Source organism: Penicillium angulare, assembly GCF_028827245.1.
Source record: "Penicillium angulare strain IBT 27051 chromosome Unknown utg000002l_segment0_segment0, whole genome shotgun sequence".
NCBI classification, from domain to species: domain Eukaryota; kingdom Fungi; phylum Ascomycota; class Eurotiomycetes; order Eurotiales; family Aspergillaceae; genus Penicillium; species Penicillium angulare.
In genome coordinates, this window is record NW_026623161.1 from 203,175 (window position 1) to 221,098 (window position 17,924).

Here is a 17,924-nt window from a genome sequence, read left to right on the forward strand (position 1 = left end):
AAGAATCACAAAATATCCAATTCACTTAAGGGTCAAACACAGGAATAACATTAGACCAATTGCCTCGAGTGCGTTCTTCCCAGTATCCATCCTTACCACCCTTAAGGTGCCAAACGGTCTCCCCATCAGAGTCCTCGTTGACTCGCGTAAACCAGCGCGGAGTCCAATTTTCACCGGCGGCTTCCATTTCTCGTCTACGGGAACGTTGGCCCTCTTCCAGTTGGACCTTGACTTCCTCAGCACGGTCGAGATCACCTTCCTCAAGGGCACGTTGATCAGGACGGAGACGAGAGTCAGTAGGCGGGAGATGCGAGTCTTCAATAGAAGTGATCTCATTAAGGGTAGCAGCGAAAGAGGTGAGACCGTAGTGTTTGGGAGCGTTGGGGACGAGGTTACCGGCGGTCCAGATGGGCTTGCCAGAGGGAGAACCGTCGCGAGTGATGGCTATCGAAGAGGGCCAAGTACCTTCCAGGCCCTGCGAGAGCGGCTTATTATAGGAATCAACCGTGCGAGTAGTGACTTCCTCGCTACGGCCGGAGAACATGCCACCAGCCTTGAAAGAAGAGATGGTACGGTGGCCAGTAGACTCATTATAAACAGTCATCTCGCCGACAGGCTCGACGTACTTCTCACCAGCGATAATGTTGCGGAGGAAAGAAGTAGCGGGAACCCAACTGAACCGCTCACCGGTACCATGCAGAGTGATGCGTACGCGGCCTTCCGTAGTGATCTCAGCGGACTTACCCCAGAACTTTTGGCTGGGCAGCGGGGACTGAGCAAGGCTCCATTCGCGACTGTCGGCTTGGTAGGCAAGCTGCACAGGTCGATGGGAGACCTTTTCAGCGATGAAGCGGAATCCCTGGTCTTCGCGAACAAGTTCGTATGTCTCGCCCAGCATAGGGTTGAAGGGCTTGCGGATAGAGCGTTCCCGTACTCTGCTACTGGAGATGGAGGATATGGCAAACGCGGTTACGTACATGAGCCGCTCAACGGCATCTGAAGATTGAGAAGCTTTGTCCAATAGAGATGAGTACTCTAGAATTTCTGCTGCACGTTGAAGCAAGGATATGGGCTCATTTGCAGAAACCGGCATTGAAATCGTAGACAAGTCTTTGCCAACATTTTTGCGCAGAAAACCAATCAAACTTGGAGGCATGACAGTGGGTGCAGTAATGTTTTGACGTCGACGGATAGGATCAATAGGCAATGGAGCAAGGGACTTGGGACGAGGTGGAAAAAATGGCGAGGCATTGCTGCTGTCGTGTGGAGCCTCGGGTTCATCTTCACTGTCCGAGGGAGCATCATCTTCTACTTCCTCAGCAGCATCAGCAGGCCTATCTTCCGCAGCGTCCTCATCGTCGCTATCTTGAATGGTCAATAGAGGAGACGCAGCACCTCCATCCGTAGCATCGAAGAATTCTTGAGAGATATCGGACTCCATACTGCGACGCGGCAGCACAGCAGCAGATCGAACTGGGTGTCGTCGTTGCTTGCTTTCCGTAATGAGGTCCGAGAATTCTGTTACCACATTGTCAAGATCACGCAGCATAGCCATCAGGTTGTCATGGATCTGGTCCATACTATCCGAGTGGCTAGCAATACTGGCAGGCCTTCCAGATCCAGTAGGCACTGAAAGCTGAGAAGGAACCGAATTAGTCTGCTTGCCGCTCGAAGTAGAGTTCCCGCTAGTCTTGCGCTTCCAAAATGGGCGTCTTGCATCGCCCTGACCGTCAGGTCCAGGAGGATGAGGACTTGGAGAGCGACCGCGACTACGAGGCTCGTTAGGAGATGGCAGCGGCGAAGTGAAATACTTTGGATCGGTATCCTTGGCCAGCCTTCGTACCGCGTCTCGAGTTCCAGAGACTTTTCCCACCAATCTCTCGACTCGGGTCCATTCATGCTCTTCCTCCGGAGATGCTGGCGGTGGCATAGTCAGTCGCAGCTGCGGGGGTCCAATAGGAAGTGAAACCTCGTTTTTCGATTTCTCTTGGGACGAAGCTCGCTCCAAGGCCTTCTTCCATGACACAAATTCATGATCATTACTGGCGCGAAGATGCCAGATTTCTGTACCCGAATCGATGGAGATCTCGCGAGATTTCTCGTTGGTTGCTACAGCTGCCAAGGAGAGAGGGATGGCACCCCGCAATGCGGCAGAATTCGGATCATGGTAATACGATAGAGTAGAGGAGATAAAATCCAAAGAGAAATAACGGCGTGCCCATCCCTGATGGCGCTTTCTCCGTCGCTTCTGTAATATTCCCGTATGGCCGTTCGACGGGGTGGACAGATCGGACCGTTGCGCGTTCAATGTAGCGCGACTATTGCCGCGTCGACGACCTGTTGACTGCGGCAGCGACTCCGTCGAGCCACTGGGCTGGGACTGGGCGATTGAGACGGATGCGTGAGGTTGTAAGCCAGTCGGGTAGGTGAGGAGGACGAGAGTGACAGTTTTGGAGACTTGTTTCGAGAATGTATTGTCGAGAACGAGCGCATAATTGCCCGACTCACTTGCTGGGACATCGTATGTGCCCTTGGAAATCTTGTCGGCTTCGCATTTTCCAATCCACTTGATTGATTTCAGACCAATGCCCGTGAGCTTCTCGATAACGGTTGACTGTTGATTGCGGGATCCGGGATTCGCAGTCGCAGGCAGGTTCTCGTTGGAGTCGGTGCTCTGGGAGTCGGAAGGCGGTAGGTGTGATGCCAGCGACGATTGACCAGGATGTTTAAATATACCAAAGTTCACAGACTTCTTGTGAGGTTGAATACTCCAAGAAATGGTATTGCCGGCGCTGACGTGGATCCATCGAACAAAGTAGGACTGCACATAAACAAGGACAAGTCTGGATTAGATTGTATTCCAGTCGTTTCCAGATCTCATCATGCTCACCTTGCTATGAACCTGCAGCTCCTCCATTGCTGCCATGATTGCAGACGAAGTTGGGGGAAGATGAAATAGAGGGGAGCCGCAAAGAAATAGACCGGGAGTTGCGGCTGAAGGGGGCGAAATAAGGAACAAGGCGGAACCAACCCCATAAATAGGTCAGTAAGATTATAAACAGATCTATACTGCGAATCTATATTTAACGGAATAATCAAAGAACAAGAAGAAAAAATGTTTAAGTTCAGAATCCCAAATCTGCTAGAACAAGACTCTGTTCCATTCATATTCCCATTACGAGTTCATCACGTCAGGCTTGATCCGCCAGGGCTGAGGGGGAAAGGAAGAAGTGGAACCTGCACAAGGCAGTACAAATGGCCCGAGGCCGAGATGTACTTCACATGAGCTATGTAAATCCTTGTGTGCCTAGGCTCACGGCAACCTAAACTTGACTTTTTTTATGTTTATGCTCCGATAGACCGGAAATTTGCCTAACTGGCTGTTCATTCCGAAGATATTGGTTACAAAATGCTCATTGACCTTAAGGGACCAAAAAATATGAAACGAAAAGAGAGAGAAAACCCCAAGGAAACAAAGGTGTATCAAATTAAATGGCAAACCAGGCGAAGAGGGAAAAGAAAAGTAGAGAGTCAACCTGGGAGCTAGGAAGATCGAAGAATGCATTTGCCCATAGGTTTGTTTTTTGGTGTCTGCTATTCCCCTTTGCAGAAACGGATCCCGCGCAATGATAGAGAGAAAATGGAAAATAGAAAATGAAGAAAAAACCAGGATAGAAAGGAAATAGTACACTATACAAAATCGTTCCCTCTATCGGCGGTTGCTTTGCATGTTGGTGAACATCAGTTTGAACCCATTGCACAGAGCTTGCATGTCGGGGTATGGGTTCTTTTGTAGCTCGAAGCCCTGGGGGATCACCTTCACTGGCCAATTCTGCAGTCGAGAGTGCTCACCGGCCTTGAAGCAAAGGTAGAAGTATCCTGGGTATTTGGAATTAATGCAGAATGCATAGGCAGAGCGACGAGGGTTGGCCTTGGTGTAGGTTTCAAGCCATTGATCTGCAAAAATAAAATAAAAATGTTAGAGAATCAAGTAGAAGAAGAGGAGCAATCAATTGAATTCCAAACATACCAGTCTCAGCCTTGCTGCCATCTTGAAACTTCTCATGCAGCGTCATCTCCTCAACCTTCTTGGCCATCGCCTTGACGTGGTTGACGATCAGATCATCCAAATCGCTGTAGGTGTATTTACCTCCGACCTTGAGGACGCGGCCCACAGAGAATTCGTTCTCTTTGTCCAGCTCAAGAACGTCAATGTGCTGGTAAACACCATGCGACACCTTCCAAGTGACTGCTAGGTGATCTAGGCCACGAGACGATGGGCGAATGACCACATCTCCACGACTCCGGGAACCCAAGTATTCTTCCGCTTGAGTTGAGTTGAATGGCCGGAAAAGCGGATGCTTGATGACACGCATGGCTTGACCTCCCTGCTGCGTCTTCTCTTTTTGAGACTCTCGATCCTTTTGCTCTTGGATCTCATCCCAGTCATTAAAGTCGTGGTCCGCATTTTGGCGGGTGGGCTTGCTGACCTGGTCCTCACGGAGAGATAGGCTGCAGGTGAAGCTCTTCTTATTCAAGAAAAGAATTTTCGCGCGCACTGTCTGGTGTATTTGGTAGACGTTGCGTACGGAAATATCAATAGGTACGCCGAGTTCGGTTTCTGCGACCAGCGCGTCGACTCCACAATCCAGCCGAGCATCAATATGATCCTCAAACACCCTCATGATAGCAATGGGCACTACCATGCCAGCCTTCAATGAATCGCTCGTCTCACCGGTAAACATGGTCCAGATATCCTCGTAATCAAGGGTGGCGAAGTGCTTGCGCAGCTCTTCATAAGGCGACTGCAACTCCGCACGAATGGTCTCCAGGGTTGCACGCTTACGCTGGTTAAGGTTCTTTTCCAACTGCTCGGCATACTCCTCGAGAATCAGATCATTGACACGATCTTGCTGCTCATCGCGGAATAGTTTGCGCACAATAGCTCCAGAACCATTCTCGTCAGTCTCAGCTTTGATATCTTCCTCGTCCAACTCAAGCGCATCCGCTGCCATCTTGCGAGCGATGTCATAGTCTTCAGGGTGCACACGGGTATTATCCAGAGGGTCAGCATCGGCATCGGCATTTTCAAAATCGATAAAAACAAAGCTGGCACAGTTATTCCAAACTTTGACGCCCATAGCTGGGTATTTAGTGTTGACACCCAGCAACTCCACGCGGTTGTCCACATTTCCACCATTCAGATTCACAACCTTGAGTAGATGGGCAGCTTTGCGTGGACCGAGACCGCAGATGTATGGTAGAAGGTTTGCAACAAATGGGTCGTTGACAGCTTCGTTAAGATCAACACCTACAAGGTTGACCATGTCAACCATGGCAGTCTCCAGCTGCTTAAGGAGAAGTTCCTGAGACACTAGCTGCTGGCCAGGTTTGAATTGAATAGAAACAATATCTCGACCCAGTGAGGCATATTCTTTGAGAGGGCTTTGCAAGTATCGACCCAGAGCCACGCAGTAGTGAGTCAGAGGGCCAAATCCTGGATTATCTTGACGAGCGCGAGGGGAGTTGTGGTAGAGCCTAGCAACCTCATCATTGACAATGACCACCTCTAGACGATCAACGATCTCCTCGTCGTGCTCATTTGGATAAGGCTGGGTGCGAATGTCTTTTACTTCAAGAACCTGGCTCAAAAGTGTGTACAGGCGTCGTGACTCTGGGGTCATGCCAGAAACTCCGAGCACATCTGGTTTGCGACGTTCAATCAACTCCAATAAGGCAGCGATATCTGCGCCATCGGGGAAACCTCGATTCGGCTCTCCATACGATAGATCCTGAAACTTTCCATTCTCGAGGACGCGACCATCTTCTTCGATGTAAGCCCAGTGGATAGGATCACGGCCTACCAGGCCAGTTCCAGTAGAGAGGGTGAGGACCCGGGGAACTGTACCCAGAACCATTCCCTTAGGCTTGTAGGGAGCCTGGTCGAGTCGTTGCGAGAATGATTCACGGCACTCCTTAGCGACGTGGTTCTCGCACTCCTGTCGAATGTTCTCCTTAACACTCCGATTGATCACCTTTTCTAGTTTGTCGAGAGCCAGATCGAGGACCTCACGACGAAGACGATTCCACGCGTCGGCAACTTCAGAATAATTGTCCGATTCGATGTCCTGGTAAAGGCGCTGACGGAAGTGGTCAAAATTCTCAAAGCGGACTCGGACGTCTACTAGTCCTTCCTCCTCGGCCTTCAGCATACGTAGAAACATTTCCGGGCGGCGGGCGATGTCGCTGAGTTGTTGGTTTCGTAGATACTTAAATTCGTAGTATGGGTGGTCTTCGTCAATTCGGCGCAGGCCCTTCTCAGTTCGGAAACAATCGACAACACCATTCATGTAGTATGCTTGACGAATGACTTTGCGCATTTTTGGACTAATAACAAGCTCTTCGGCGAACATCAACTTGGCACCCTTGAGGACTTGTGATGAATTAGAGAATCCATCGTCAACGAACTGGTCCGCTAGCTCTTCTGGAAGCTCGCCTGGGTCTTCGGTATATTGTCGGCGGCCCTCTTTGGAAGCATTTTGGGCAAACGCATCTGCAGTAATACCAAAGGCGCGCACTAGGCCGTATGTCTTGCTATTTCGTACTCGTTCGAAGAAAGACTTGTTGCTTGCCTTGCGTCGCTGAGTATCACCGTTTGTTTCGCCGTTGACCGCAGCAGAGTCACGGATCTGCTGGGCATATTGAAAATGGAGATAATCTTGCACATCCTGGAGTTCCTCCATGGTGGCAGCGGCACCCAGCAGCTCCTCCACATTTGAATCATCGACGTCGAAAAGGCTTTGGATGCTATCATAAACCTTCTGGATAGTATTGCGCTTGTCAACTAAGGCACGGAATTTGAGATCATAATCAAAAATATCCCAGAGGTCTGTCATATTCAACAGTTTTTCGGCGCGAATACTGTACTGCGCAGACTCGTCGGAAGGATCGGCACCGTGGAGCGGCTCTTTGACAGCATGAATCATGTAGTCCTTGCGATGCTGGAAGATAAATGGAACTTCCCAGTCATCTGTGATAAGAAATTCCAGCATCTTTGCCACAGAGCGCTGGAATGGCTCACGTAATTCGGGGTCCATACGCTTCTTGAGCAGCATCAGATTCGAAATCCAAATTGCCTCTTCTCGGAATTGATCGTCTGATAGGAACACATGTTTGTATGGCTTGCGGGCGACTTGATGACGTTCAGGTTCGTCGAGCAGGCGGATCTCATTGTCGTCCTCCGTCAACATTCGCTCGGCGAGTTCTGATGGCTCAAAGACATCCTTCAGGTCTAAATGTCGCTCTTCCACTACCTTGTCTTCGTCCTCTTGATCCTCGATGTCCAGGGCGAATCTGTACTCTGTGCCGTCGCCGAATGCCGCACGCATGTCTTCGAGAGCATTTTCATCGAGACCTGCTGCCTCGGTGGCCCCAAATCCAGGCATAGATGCCCTTACTGGAGGTGCCACTTCTATATCGTCCCTCTCCCGTTGTCCCTCTTCGTCGGAAAAGGTATCTTCTTCGATGAAGTCGTCGAATTCATCCTGACCACCGTGGCGACCAGCTCGGTGGTACTGAGGTGCAGCCTCTTCCTCCTCATCGGAGTTGAAAATGTCATCGATTCCTTGAGCTTGTTGTCGAGAGTCACGGTCTTTTCCTCGCTTCAGGCGCTTGAATTTAGACTATCGTAAAAGGGTCATGGTGTTAGCAACATCCAACTTGTGTAAGCTCAACCCTCAATTCATAGTTTCGAAGGCCTCCGCACACTCGAAAATCGACAAATGAAGCTTACCTCTGCTGGTTGACTACGGCTGAGACCAGGAACGTGTTCTCCAATTAACTCCAAATCCTCCTCGTCGAGATGTTCCTCCTCACGAGGACGAGAGCGCTTCTTCTCACGGCGGCGTTTGGCGCGTTCCTCGATTTCTTCGTCATCATCATCGATGAATCCTTCGCGGACCTAATCCAGTAGCCTGTGTCAGTGCGCAAGTCTCGTTGGGTTCGAGAGCGTTCAACTTACCGCGCGAGCAGCATCCTCGTCATCATCCTCGTCTTCATCTTCCTCGCTCGAGTCGTTGTAATGATTCTTGCTGCCAGCAGTTGGTTCTCCTTCGCCATCGAAATCGTCGGCCACGTCCGCGTCGTTCTCCTCATCATCCAGCATGGCCTCGCCTTCGACCAGGTCGCGGAGACTCATGGTGGCTGGTCGGGAAATTCCTCTTCGCCGGGGAATTGAGCGAGAACCTGGAGAATTAAAGATTTCGACTCCGAATGGTGATCAACGATACTCGAAACGCAGAGATCTGAGGGAATGAAAGGTGTAAGTAAGGAATTAGAAGAGGTAGACAAGCTGGAGAGAAAGGAAGAACTACCAGCGAGAGAACGCGGATGTGGCGGTGCGTGGTTGAAGGGAGCGAATTGGTGTGGCTGGTGCTAGCTCTAAGGATTTGCCTAGAAAGGCAGGCTTAGGTACAGGCTTTATTACTTCTCTATGCCATAAACACTTAATTCGGGGTATTCGCGCTTCTGCCTATATTCACCATAATGATAGTTCAAAGCTCTGTTATTCAATTTTATTAATATAGTGAAATAGAGTTATTTCATGGCAAAAAGGAGTAGCTGTGGCTGGTGTTATACCCCCTCCTACTGTACATCGTTGCTATCACGTGCAGTCATGTGCCTTCGTTTGGTCACGTGACCACTGTCAAGTATTGGATATGTATAGTTTGTTGTGCTATAACCTTGCAAGACGTGATTCGATTGTCACTCAAATAACAATAAAGAATAAAGATGTCGCCGGCATATTGAGGGATCGACATTCAAACAATTATCTGTGAGATCCACTGACGCCATTAAAACAAATATTTAGTTTCTTATCCTTGAACTTACCCATATTGATTTTGAGGGTCCCAAAATGCACCCTTCTGTCAACACCCAAATTGTTTCTATATATATCCATATACCTAGAAATCCCTAAATCTGATCTCATCAAGACAGAAAATACGTAATACTAGCCGGGCAATAACTGCCTGGGATATGAAAATTCTAAAAAGACTCATGAACTATTACGTATTTATATGTAGAGAGATTTATCCTCCACGACCTGATCCTATGGGTAGAAACCAAGTGGAGTAAATCAGGAACGACGATGTGTTTCAGCAAGAGTAGAAACAGTTTGACCCTACGAACCCAAGCTCTTTTTTTCTTTTTTTTTTCTTTTTTTTTCTTTCTATTTTACCCCCTTTCATATTTTCCCCCCCCCCCCTGAACCTCATCTATCTTTCGCCCAAAAACCCCTGTTTGGCGCCGACAGTCATTCCCTCCAGTATTGTGGTCCAATCGATGCGCCCGCGAGGCCCAATCAGCGCCGCCAAGAACGTCGGTGATATCGGGTTCCCCGCCGCTAGCTCGCGACTCCAGTCCTAACTTCCTTTCCCACCACAGTGGTCGTGGTCTAGCGCTGTCGTCCCCTGCTTATGTTTATTTGCTTATCTGAGTAATTTTCTGGTCATCTTTTATTCTCCTCTTCCTTCTTCAGACCTTGATCAGAGATTCTCCCCCTGTTATTCCCCCCCTCCCGACGCCATGGCGGACCCATTTAAGGCTCGGACGCTGAAACGCAAGAACGTCAAAGGCCTGGCTCTCAATGCTGCCCCCAAACCAACAACAAATGCTTCCGAGGGCGACGCTCAGGTCCCTGGAGCCGTTGGAAATTCTGAAAGCAACCGCAGTGATACCCTAGAGATCGGACTAGAGTTTCGACTGGATCTCCGCAGCGAGGACCTGGTAACGCTAAAAGAGTTGGGCGCTGGAAATGGAGGCACGGTATCAAAGGTCATGCACGCATCGACTAAGGTGGTAATGGCCCGAAAGGTGAGATTGATGCAGAGTCTTTGTTGTTCAGCCGTGTGCGACCAACGAGCTGACCCCCATCCCACCAGATTATCCGAGTCGACGCCAAAGAGAACGTACGAAAACAGATCCTACGGGAACTGCGAGTCGGACATGACTGCAACTGCGAAAATATTGTGACATTCTACGGCGCATTCCAGAATGAAGCGAGAGATATTGTTTTGTGCATGGAATATATGGATTGCGGGTAACGTCATAGCAGACACGGAGGGAATGAGGGGCACTTCGCTGACAGTGGAAATTAGATCTCTCGACCATATCTCTAAAAACTTTGGCCCAGTTCGTGTGGATGTGTTGGGAAAGATCACAGAATCCGTGTTAGCGGGTCTTGTTTACCTTTACGAAGTCCACCGTATCATGCACAGAGACATCAAGCCATCCAACATCCTAGTCAACTCGCGCGGAAACATCAAACTTTGCGATTTCGGCGTTGCAACCGAGACAGTCAACTCGATTGCCGATACATTCGTCGGAACCTCAACATATATGGCCCCCGAGCGAATTCAGGGAGGTGCTTATACTGTTCGATCTGATGTGTGGAGTGTCGGTTTGACGGTCATGGAGTTGGCTGTGGGACGATTCCCATTTGATCACTCAGACTCAGCTGCTGGAAACCGTGCTAGCTCAGGGCCCATGGGTATTCTTGATTTGCTTCAGCAGATTGTTCACGAAACCGCCCCCAAGCTGCCCAAGAGTGATGCCTTTCCACCCATCCTGCATGACTTTGTTGGAAAGTGTCTGATGAAGAAATCTGAGGACCGACCAACCCCTCGGGAACTCTACGTACGTGAAAACAATTGATTGTGATTTATTCTCTGAATTCCGAATGTTCAGACTGGCTAACAAAATATACAGGACAAGGATGCCTTCTTACAAGCCGCGAAGCGCACACCGGTGGACCTGCAAGAATGGGCTATTAGCATGATGGAACGACACAACCGCAAATCATATTTGGCACCCCCAGCACCAAAGTCGCTCAAAGAGAACGCCACACCAACGACTAGCACTCCATCAGGCGCTATCCAGACCCCTACGTCTGCTGCAATGCCAACTCCCAAGCCTGCCCCTATCAGCAAATCCGCTCGCATCCCTCAACCCCCACAACAGTCTTCACACTACCAGAGTTCTGTATCAAGCCAATCCCCCGTACATATGAGCAATGACGTTTCATCTCCTCGCTATTATGGCGGCAGCAGTGCCCAACAGCCTAGCAGCCACCAGTACTCCTCATCGCGATCCACACGGTCCCCGCCGCCCCCATCACTGGAGCATCTATCTTTGGAAACAAAGATGGAAGATGACCGCTCCGGCCGACGCCCGAACCGCCTTCTCGGTGAACCTGGATCCGCCATTGATCCATCTTCGCGACCATTCATGAGCCCGCGCTCCCTCAGCTCAAACAACAACCACCCGCAAGCTGATTTGCACTCTTCAGCATTGCCCCTCCGCCCCGCACCCCCGAGCGGCCCCCCTCCCCCCAGCTCCAGTTCCTGCTGGTGGAAACTGGCGCGGTTACCAGGGGCAAATGCCAGGAGCAACTTGAAGTGCCCAATATAGAAAGCCGATATTTACGTCTCAGATTTGATACTGGAATAATATCTGCTCAAGTTTGCATATGCACATGATAGTTGCGCCTTTGAGCCAATTGATATCCCCATTCCAACATTTTGTCTGTCTGTTTGCTTCGATCTCTTCTGTTCCCTGCGAAGATCCTCATTTTATTCCCGTGTTTTGTTTCTTTGTTCGACTGGCGATCTGTTCATTTCACGTTTTTCTGGCGCTTTGTATGGACAGTCAAAAGAAGACTAGAAAGGGCTGATCAAGATCAAGATCACATGTCCCCTTCTTCTTGTTCCCAGCCTCTTTCCTCTCCAACTACCTCTACCATTCCCATCTATGAATACTTTCTCTTTTGTCTTCTAGTTCCTGCTCTTTGTGGACACATCCCTCATTTCCAATTTCCCATTTCTTATCATTCTCATCTTCCATCTTCCATCTTTCTCCTCTTCTGTGAATGACTTGATTCTTGCCAACGACAATGACAACAACGACTTTGGCTTTTTCTCTTATTCCATTTCTTTACTTTGATCTTTCTTGCTTGGATATGTTCCTGTTCCTGCATCACACGGCGTACATAAGTGCAAGTCCTTGATGATATTACAATTTCATTTTTCTCTCTCAACTTGTTGCAGTATATTTAGCAGTAGTATTTATACGGACCAATTTAGCAAACTGAATTATGATGATACGTATACCCTGGATTCATTATTTACTGAGTCAAACTAGCAGCGCCTTCGTAGTTCATAATCTTGTAATAGTCTAACAAGATGTCAATGATCAGATCTCGACTTGAAATAGTCTTGGCAAGAAACTGAGTCGTATCATAAAAATGATCAAATATAGATACATAGCAAGAAAGGCCGATGAAGAAGATCAAAATGAAGCCCAGAACAAAAAGGATAAACAAAAATGCATTAAATCACGGCATAGGGAAACAACACATCTTCTTTCCTCGCCGTAGACGCCACAACCTCCCAATACACGATTCAGCAAGACATGTCCATAAACACCCTGAAAATGAAGATGGAAAAACTTCAAAACAACACCTTAAAAATAACAATAATCAACATGGAAGCAAAATTTAACATGAGACTAAAATCATTTCATCGCTAGCTCCGGTCCAGCCAGTGGACTGGGCCCAGGAGCAGGCGTCATATTCGGAGTGGAATTAGGTGGGGGCGCAGGTGCCAGATCCATCATGTTCATCATCGACGAACTGCCTGATTTGCCGCCACGAGTACTAGCATTGTTGCCTCCACGGCCGGATGCAGAACCGCCGCCACGACCCCCACGACTTTCGTTCGATGAAGAAGCAGTGGTACCACTGCGTTCGGGCGTATGCTTTTCGCCCTGATCCGTCTTTTTGGAGGTTCGTGCCCGGCGCGAAGTACCACCTCTTGAGCCTGGACCTCGAAGAGGAAGACCGGTATCTTGAGATATAGGAACAGCCGCAGCAATCGGGACATGGGGATGAGAGGCTAACGATCGACCACGACCTGTACCTCGGCCGCGACCCCGACCACGTTTGATAGTTCCGTCAGCACTGTGACTTTTTTTAGCATGGTCCAAGTATTTGTTTGCTGATTCCCTTTCTCTGTGGTTCTTCTTGGAAGAAGAAAAAATACGAAGAAACATAACAACGTGAGAGAGCTTTGACTAACCGTTCAACCTGGACCTTCTCGCCCTCTGGAACCAAAGGCCCACTGTACACAAAGAATCCATCTTTACTAGCAGCAGCCTGTTCCTGCCACGCCATTTCGCTGTCGTCAACAAAAGGGTCATCTCGGTCGTACTCCTCCACCTTCTTGCGCCGTTTCTTCTTGCCATCACTGGCCTCTGAAGCAGCACCATTGGCTCCAGGCGCGGCGTTACTCATAATTGTATCTCCCTCTATATCGCTATCACGATCTGCTTCGAGACTCAGATCCTCATCGGCGCTTTCAGTCAGACCCTCTTTCCGCTCTAGAGCTGCTCCGGCTGCTGCTACACGCGCGAGACGTTCTTTGTGGGCAGCCAGTCGAGGGTGCAAAGCGGCAAATCCATACCGCTCCTCTGCCAGCTGCGCAAAGTTTACAATATGGTTGCCTCTGTTGAGAGGAACATGTACAACGATGTTGGGCGTGCTGCGTGAATCGGGTGACTTTGAAGAATCGTCGCCGCCCATTCCAAAGAGCGCATTGGTAATCAAACCCGACCCTTGAGGAAGTTGAGGAGCTTCCTTGGCAGGACGCGCTGGTTTAGGAGATGGCGCTTTGGATGATGGAGCTGTCGCGGTACCCTTTTCCTTCTTTGCGCTAGGGGCAAGTTGCTCCTTCGAATCAATATCCATTGCGTCATTGTGTTGAGTTTCTCGTTGCGGCGTAGAAGGCTTTGCTGGAGTTTCTGGGTGTCGCTGAGCCTGTGGCGAAGGTTGAGATTTAGGCTGCGATGGAGATTGGGATTGGGATTGCAGTTGTTGCGATTGCAAGACTGGTGGTGACAGTTCTAATTGAGGCGGTTGAGAAGGAATCGGTCTTTGGTCGGCGGGCGGATAGGGAGTACTATAGGAACTGGAGGACTGGAGTGGTGCCGGGACATGAACAGCGCCATGGGACGGCGACGATATGGAAATCGCGGAAGGTGCTAGAGAGAGATGCGTTGGAGGTGGCACCGGGGATGAAACGTTGGAGACATGGCCCGAGGACGAACGCGGCAGAGGGGTGTATATGCGTGCATTTTGCGCAGGTGGATCAATTATACTTGAGATCGCAGGTGAAGCGCTGGCGCGATAATTGGGCTGCGGCGACCTAGCATGAGTCGGACTATACGCCGGTGCCGGAGATGGATTGTCAAACGCAGATCTTATGGGGTCGAAGTTTTGACCACTGGTCCGTTGTGGAGGTTGCGATTGTGGTCGTGGCGGATATGACTGTGAAGGAGGGTAATTGGGTCCTGGAGTCGAGGAAGCATGGTGCGGGCTTGTATATGACGGTGTAGAAGCTGCCGGGGCCGGTGGAGGAGTTGGCACAACTTGTGATTGTGTTTGAGCTTCGGCTTGCGGTTGAGGATGTGAAGGTGGTTCCTGTGACTGAGACTTGGGCTGCGACTCTAATTGCGGTGGCTGCTGGGGTTGTTGTGATTGGGGAGGACTCGGAGGCTTTGCGGGTTCAGGTTCAGGTTCAGGTTCAGCAGTCGAAACAGCAGGTTCCGTAGCCGCGGGTGTGGCTTCTTCTGCTGCTTGTTCCAGCTTCTGTTTCTTGCGAGATGCTGCACTCGCGTTGGACTTTTCCCGAGGTCGTCGAGGTGCGCGCGCTGGTTTTTCTTTGGGTTCCTTCTTCGGTTTGGGAGAATCGGTATTATTGTTGTTGGTGGCGTTGGCGTTGTTGGCGTTTGTGTTAGAGTCGTCATCCTTCTTCCGACGCGACCGTCTGGCACCGGAAGCACGTCGGGTAGAGTCCTTGATGGCATCGGCAGGTGTGCCCTCATTTTTGGGTGTCCCCGTCGAAGGGGCATCCGTAGACATCACAAATCGAATATAAAATTATTTAATACAAGAGTGGTTGGTGGTGGTTGGTGGGACAAAAGAGGGAGACAAATTGGTTATTGGAGACAAGAAAGCGAAGTCGGAAACAAGATAATCAGGGAAATCGGGGGGGAAAGAAGGGTTCAGTTAACAATCAGCCCTGGGAGATAATGAACAGGAACATCAATAGAGGGAAATAGAGACAAACGGAACACGAAACTGGAAGGGGAAGAGGAGAGAAGGGAAAGGGATAAGATAGAAGGAAAAGGAAAAAGAAGAAAAGAAGGAAAAAGGGCAAAGAAAGGGGAAAAGAAGAAAAAATAAGGTGAACTTGATGTGGTCGATTTCCATCTGCAACAAGAGTTAACTAGGCGACTAATGATTGAACTATGCGAGACCCATTCGGAAGCGCGATGTGATATATATGAAGGTTGGTTCAAAGTGGAAAATATAAGATTCAATTTCTATCTGATCAGTTTTGTGTGCTTCTACTTAACACCTTCCAGGTCGTGGACTTCCTTATGACTAGGAGTAACAACTCAACACTGATGATGAAGCCATGCGCGCGGATCTGGCGTTAGTGGGGTCCCGCGTATACTACATTAAGGACGATACAGAGAGGGGGCGATAGAGATTGATACATACGATAGGAGATATTTCTCTGGATTTTGAAGATTTTATATCCTTATTGATATATTTCACAATCACTTTGAACAGCTATAGTATAATATAATCGGATATATCACACTGTTATCACTCCTTATTCGGTCGCAGCTCAATCCCTGTACACCGACCAGATGTCATACCCTCAGCTTTGTCTATTATTAGATATAGTAAGATCGGCCGATTAAAACCTAACTTTCCTTGAAAATTACAAACTCAGCAGTAATATTCCAGTCCGATCATATCAAATTGAGCCCCATATGCTCTATGCAATGCTGCCCAACACCCCAATGCATGGATGATCCAAGTCAAAAGCACCTAGATGAGCTTCCCCATTTGGGTTGCGCGGATAGTCCACTTCGGGACTAGCGGGTTTATTCATAAGACTAACCAAATCAGGCTAGTCCGATGCGTCTCCATTTTAGCTTTTTTAAGCCGCAGGCCCCGCGCTGACATAACTCGTAACTTCTTTTTCACATATCAGCCATGGCTTTCCAAGGGGAGCGTTTTGTTCTAGATCTCGATGACGATGAAGGCGGTCCACAAGAGAATCCGGCCCCTTCCCCATTTTCTCTGATTGGAGAGATTCGGGAGCGAGCACCTGCCCCAGCTAAACCGCCAGCACCCACCCCGACCGCGTCTTCGACCGGCTTCCCCGCCCACCGACGACGCAACAAGCCTTCCTCGTTCAAGCAAAGGCGAGCAGAGCAGCCGGCAGAGACTTCGCCTCCGCCTCCACCTCAACCTCCAACAGATCCAACAGAGAAACCCACTGCCCAAGATGACAAGAACACGATCTCGGAGCAAAACCGCCAACAACTGTCGTCCATGTCGGATGCACAGATTGAGCGGGAACGAGAAGAGTTGATGTCCTCCATGGACCCAGGCCTATTGGAACGATTCCTCCGCCGAGCGAAAATTGACGATGCCGGAGAATTCAATCACGAAGAACCAAAGCCCTCTTCGACCTCCAAATCAACATCAACATCGACGGCAGAGCCGGCCTCAACCAATCCAGCACCACCATCAAAACCAAAGAAATCCGTCTCGTTTGCTACCCCAGCTCCTGATAAGAAACCCGCTCCCAAAAAGCTCTCAGCACGAGCTCCAAACCCCATCATATCCGAAAAGCCATCTATAAACGATGACCTCCCCCCGTCCGAAATCCCAAAAGACCTCCACCCAGCATCCGAAGCCCCATCCCTAGACCCAGCCATGCTCGAAGCCTTCCACTTCCCCCAACCAAAGCAACCAATGCCAACCCTCGATCCAAACGACCCAAACTTCCTCTCAGACATGCAATCACACTATTTCCCCGAAATGTCCCATGATCCCACCGGGTTATCATGGATGAAACCCGCTCCCGCCGAGGAGGAAGACCCCGAGGCAGCATCCCCATACCACCCAGCCAGTAACGCTGATGGCATCACGCCATCTGAAATTCGATTCTCGCTACGTGGTGAACTCATCGCTCCTAATACTTCACTTTCGCTCCCCACGACTCTCGGTCTTCACCACCATGGAGACGATCCGCATGCAGCGGGGTATACCATTCCTGAGCTTGCCATTCTTTCTCGCTCTACGTTCCCTGCGCAGCGTTGTGTTGCGTGGCAGGTTATCGGTCGGATTTTGTTCCGTCTTGGTCGGGCTGAGTTCGGTGATCGGGGTGGTCAGCTATCGGATGGATTATGGTTTGTCATTGAGAAGGAGGGTGTTGTCGGTCGAATGTTGGCTGAAGCCGAGGGGGCAGCTGGCCAGTTTCCAGTGAAAGGTCCTCAGAGTGGTGAAAATAAGAAAGAAGGAGCGAAAGATGATTTGCCTGCTGCATCGGGCATTGGACGACATGCTAGTGCTGCAGCGTGGGCTGTAGAAGGAGTTTGGCTATGGCAGCGAGGTGGAGGTGGCGATCGTGGATTATTAAAGGAGGGTCAGGTTCGCTCAAATTAGACGTGATATGAACGATTTGCATATTGTTTTCTTCAATTTTACTTTGTACTCAGAATCATGATACTGAGCGCTTTCTCCATTTTACGATGGATGTGTATGCACACATGACTTCTGACAAGATTTTACAAAATGGATATATACTGCACAGTACTACTAAGCCCAATTTATTTACTATTCAGATATTCTACATATATGAACAACAGTTGCGTTCCATTTCCCGTAGGTATATTAAGATAAAATAGCGCCATTGCATATCATATCATGCACATCATCCATGGATATCATACAGGAATAGCCAATTGTCCGTCCGAGCAAGGGCAGCAACACCACAAAACATGGT

At 49.5% G+C, this 17,924-nt stretch overlaps 5 protein-coding genes across 5 annotated transcripts; 2 read left to right on the plus strand and 3 right to left on the minus strand.

Moving 5' to 3' along the window:
• Positions 1–25: 25 nt before the first annotated feature.
• On the minus strand, positions 26–2,926 carry N7478_001540 (oxysterol-binding protein related protein OSH3; the record flags this gene model as incomplete). Its single annotated transcript, XM_056917755.1, has 2 exons — positions 26–2,821; positions 2,891–2,926. 2 exons carry the CDS (start codon positions 2,924–2,926, stop codon positions 26–28), a joined length of 2,832 nt encoding a protein of 943 aa, XP_056783366.1.
• A 783-nt stretch (positions 2,927–3,709) lies between these two features.
• Positions 3,710–8,197, minus strand: spt6 (chromatin-remodeling histone chaperone SPT6; the record flags this gene model as incomplete). The annotated part of the gene is made up of 4 exons (XM_056917756.1): positions 3,710–3,957; positions 4,031–7,682; positions 7,793–7,960; positions 8,021–8,197. The coding sequence occupies 4 exons, from the start codon at positions 8,195–8,197 to the stop codon at positions 3,710–3,712; spliced, it is 4,245 nt and encodes a 1,414-aa protein (XP_056783367.1).
• A 1,388-nt stretch (positions 8,198–9,585) lies between these two features.
• Positions 9,586–11,469, plus strand: ste7 (MAP kinase kinase Ste7; the record flags this gene model as incomplete). Its single annotated transcript, XM_056917757.1, has 4 exons — positions 9,586–9,873; positions 9,942–10,099; positions 10,158–10,695; positions 10,768–11,469. The coding sequence occupies 4 exons, from the start codon at positions 9,586–9,588 to the stop codon at positions 11,467–11,469; spliced, it is 1,686 nt and encodes a 561-aa protein (XP_056783368.1).
• A 1,101-nt stretch (positions 11,470–12,570) lies between these two features.
• Positions 12,571–14,974, minus strand: N7478_001543 (uncharacterized protein; the record flags this gene model as incomplete). The annotated part of the gene is made up of 2 exons (XM_056917758.1): positions 12,571–13,015; positions 13,134–14,974. 2 exons carry the CDS (start codon positions 14,972–14,974, stop codon positions 12,571–12,573), a joined length of 2,286 nt encoding a protein of 761 aa, XP_056783369.1.
• A 1,149-nt stretch (positions 14,975–16,123) lies between these two features.
• Positions 16,124–17,584, plus strand: N7478_001544 (RPAP1 family protein; the record flags this gene model as incomplete). Its single annotated transcript, XM_056917759.1, has 1 exon — positions 16,124–17,584. The coding sequence occupies one exon, from the start codon at positions 16,124–16,126 to the stop codon at positions 17,582–17,584; it is 1,461 nt and encodes a 486-aa protein (XP_056783370.1).
• Positions 17,585–17,924: the final 340 nt, after the last annotated feature.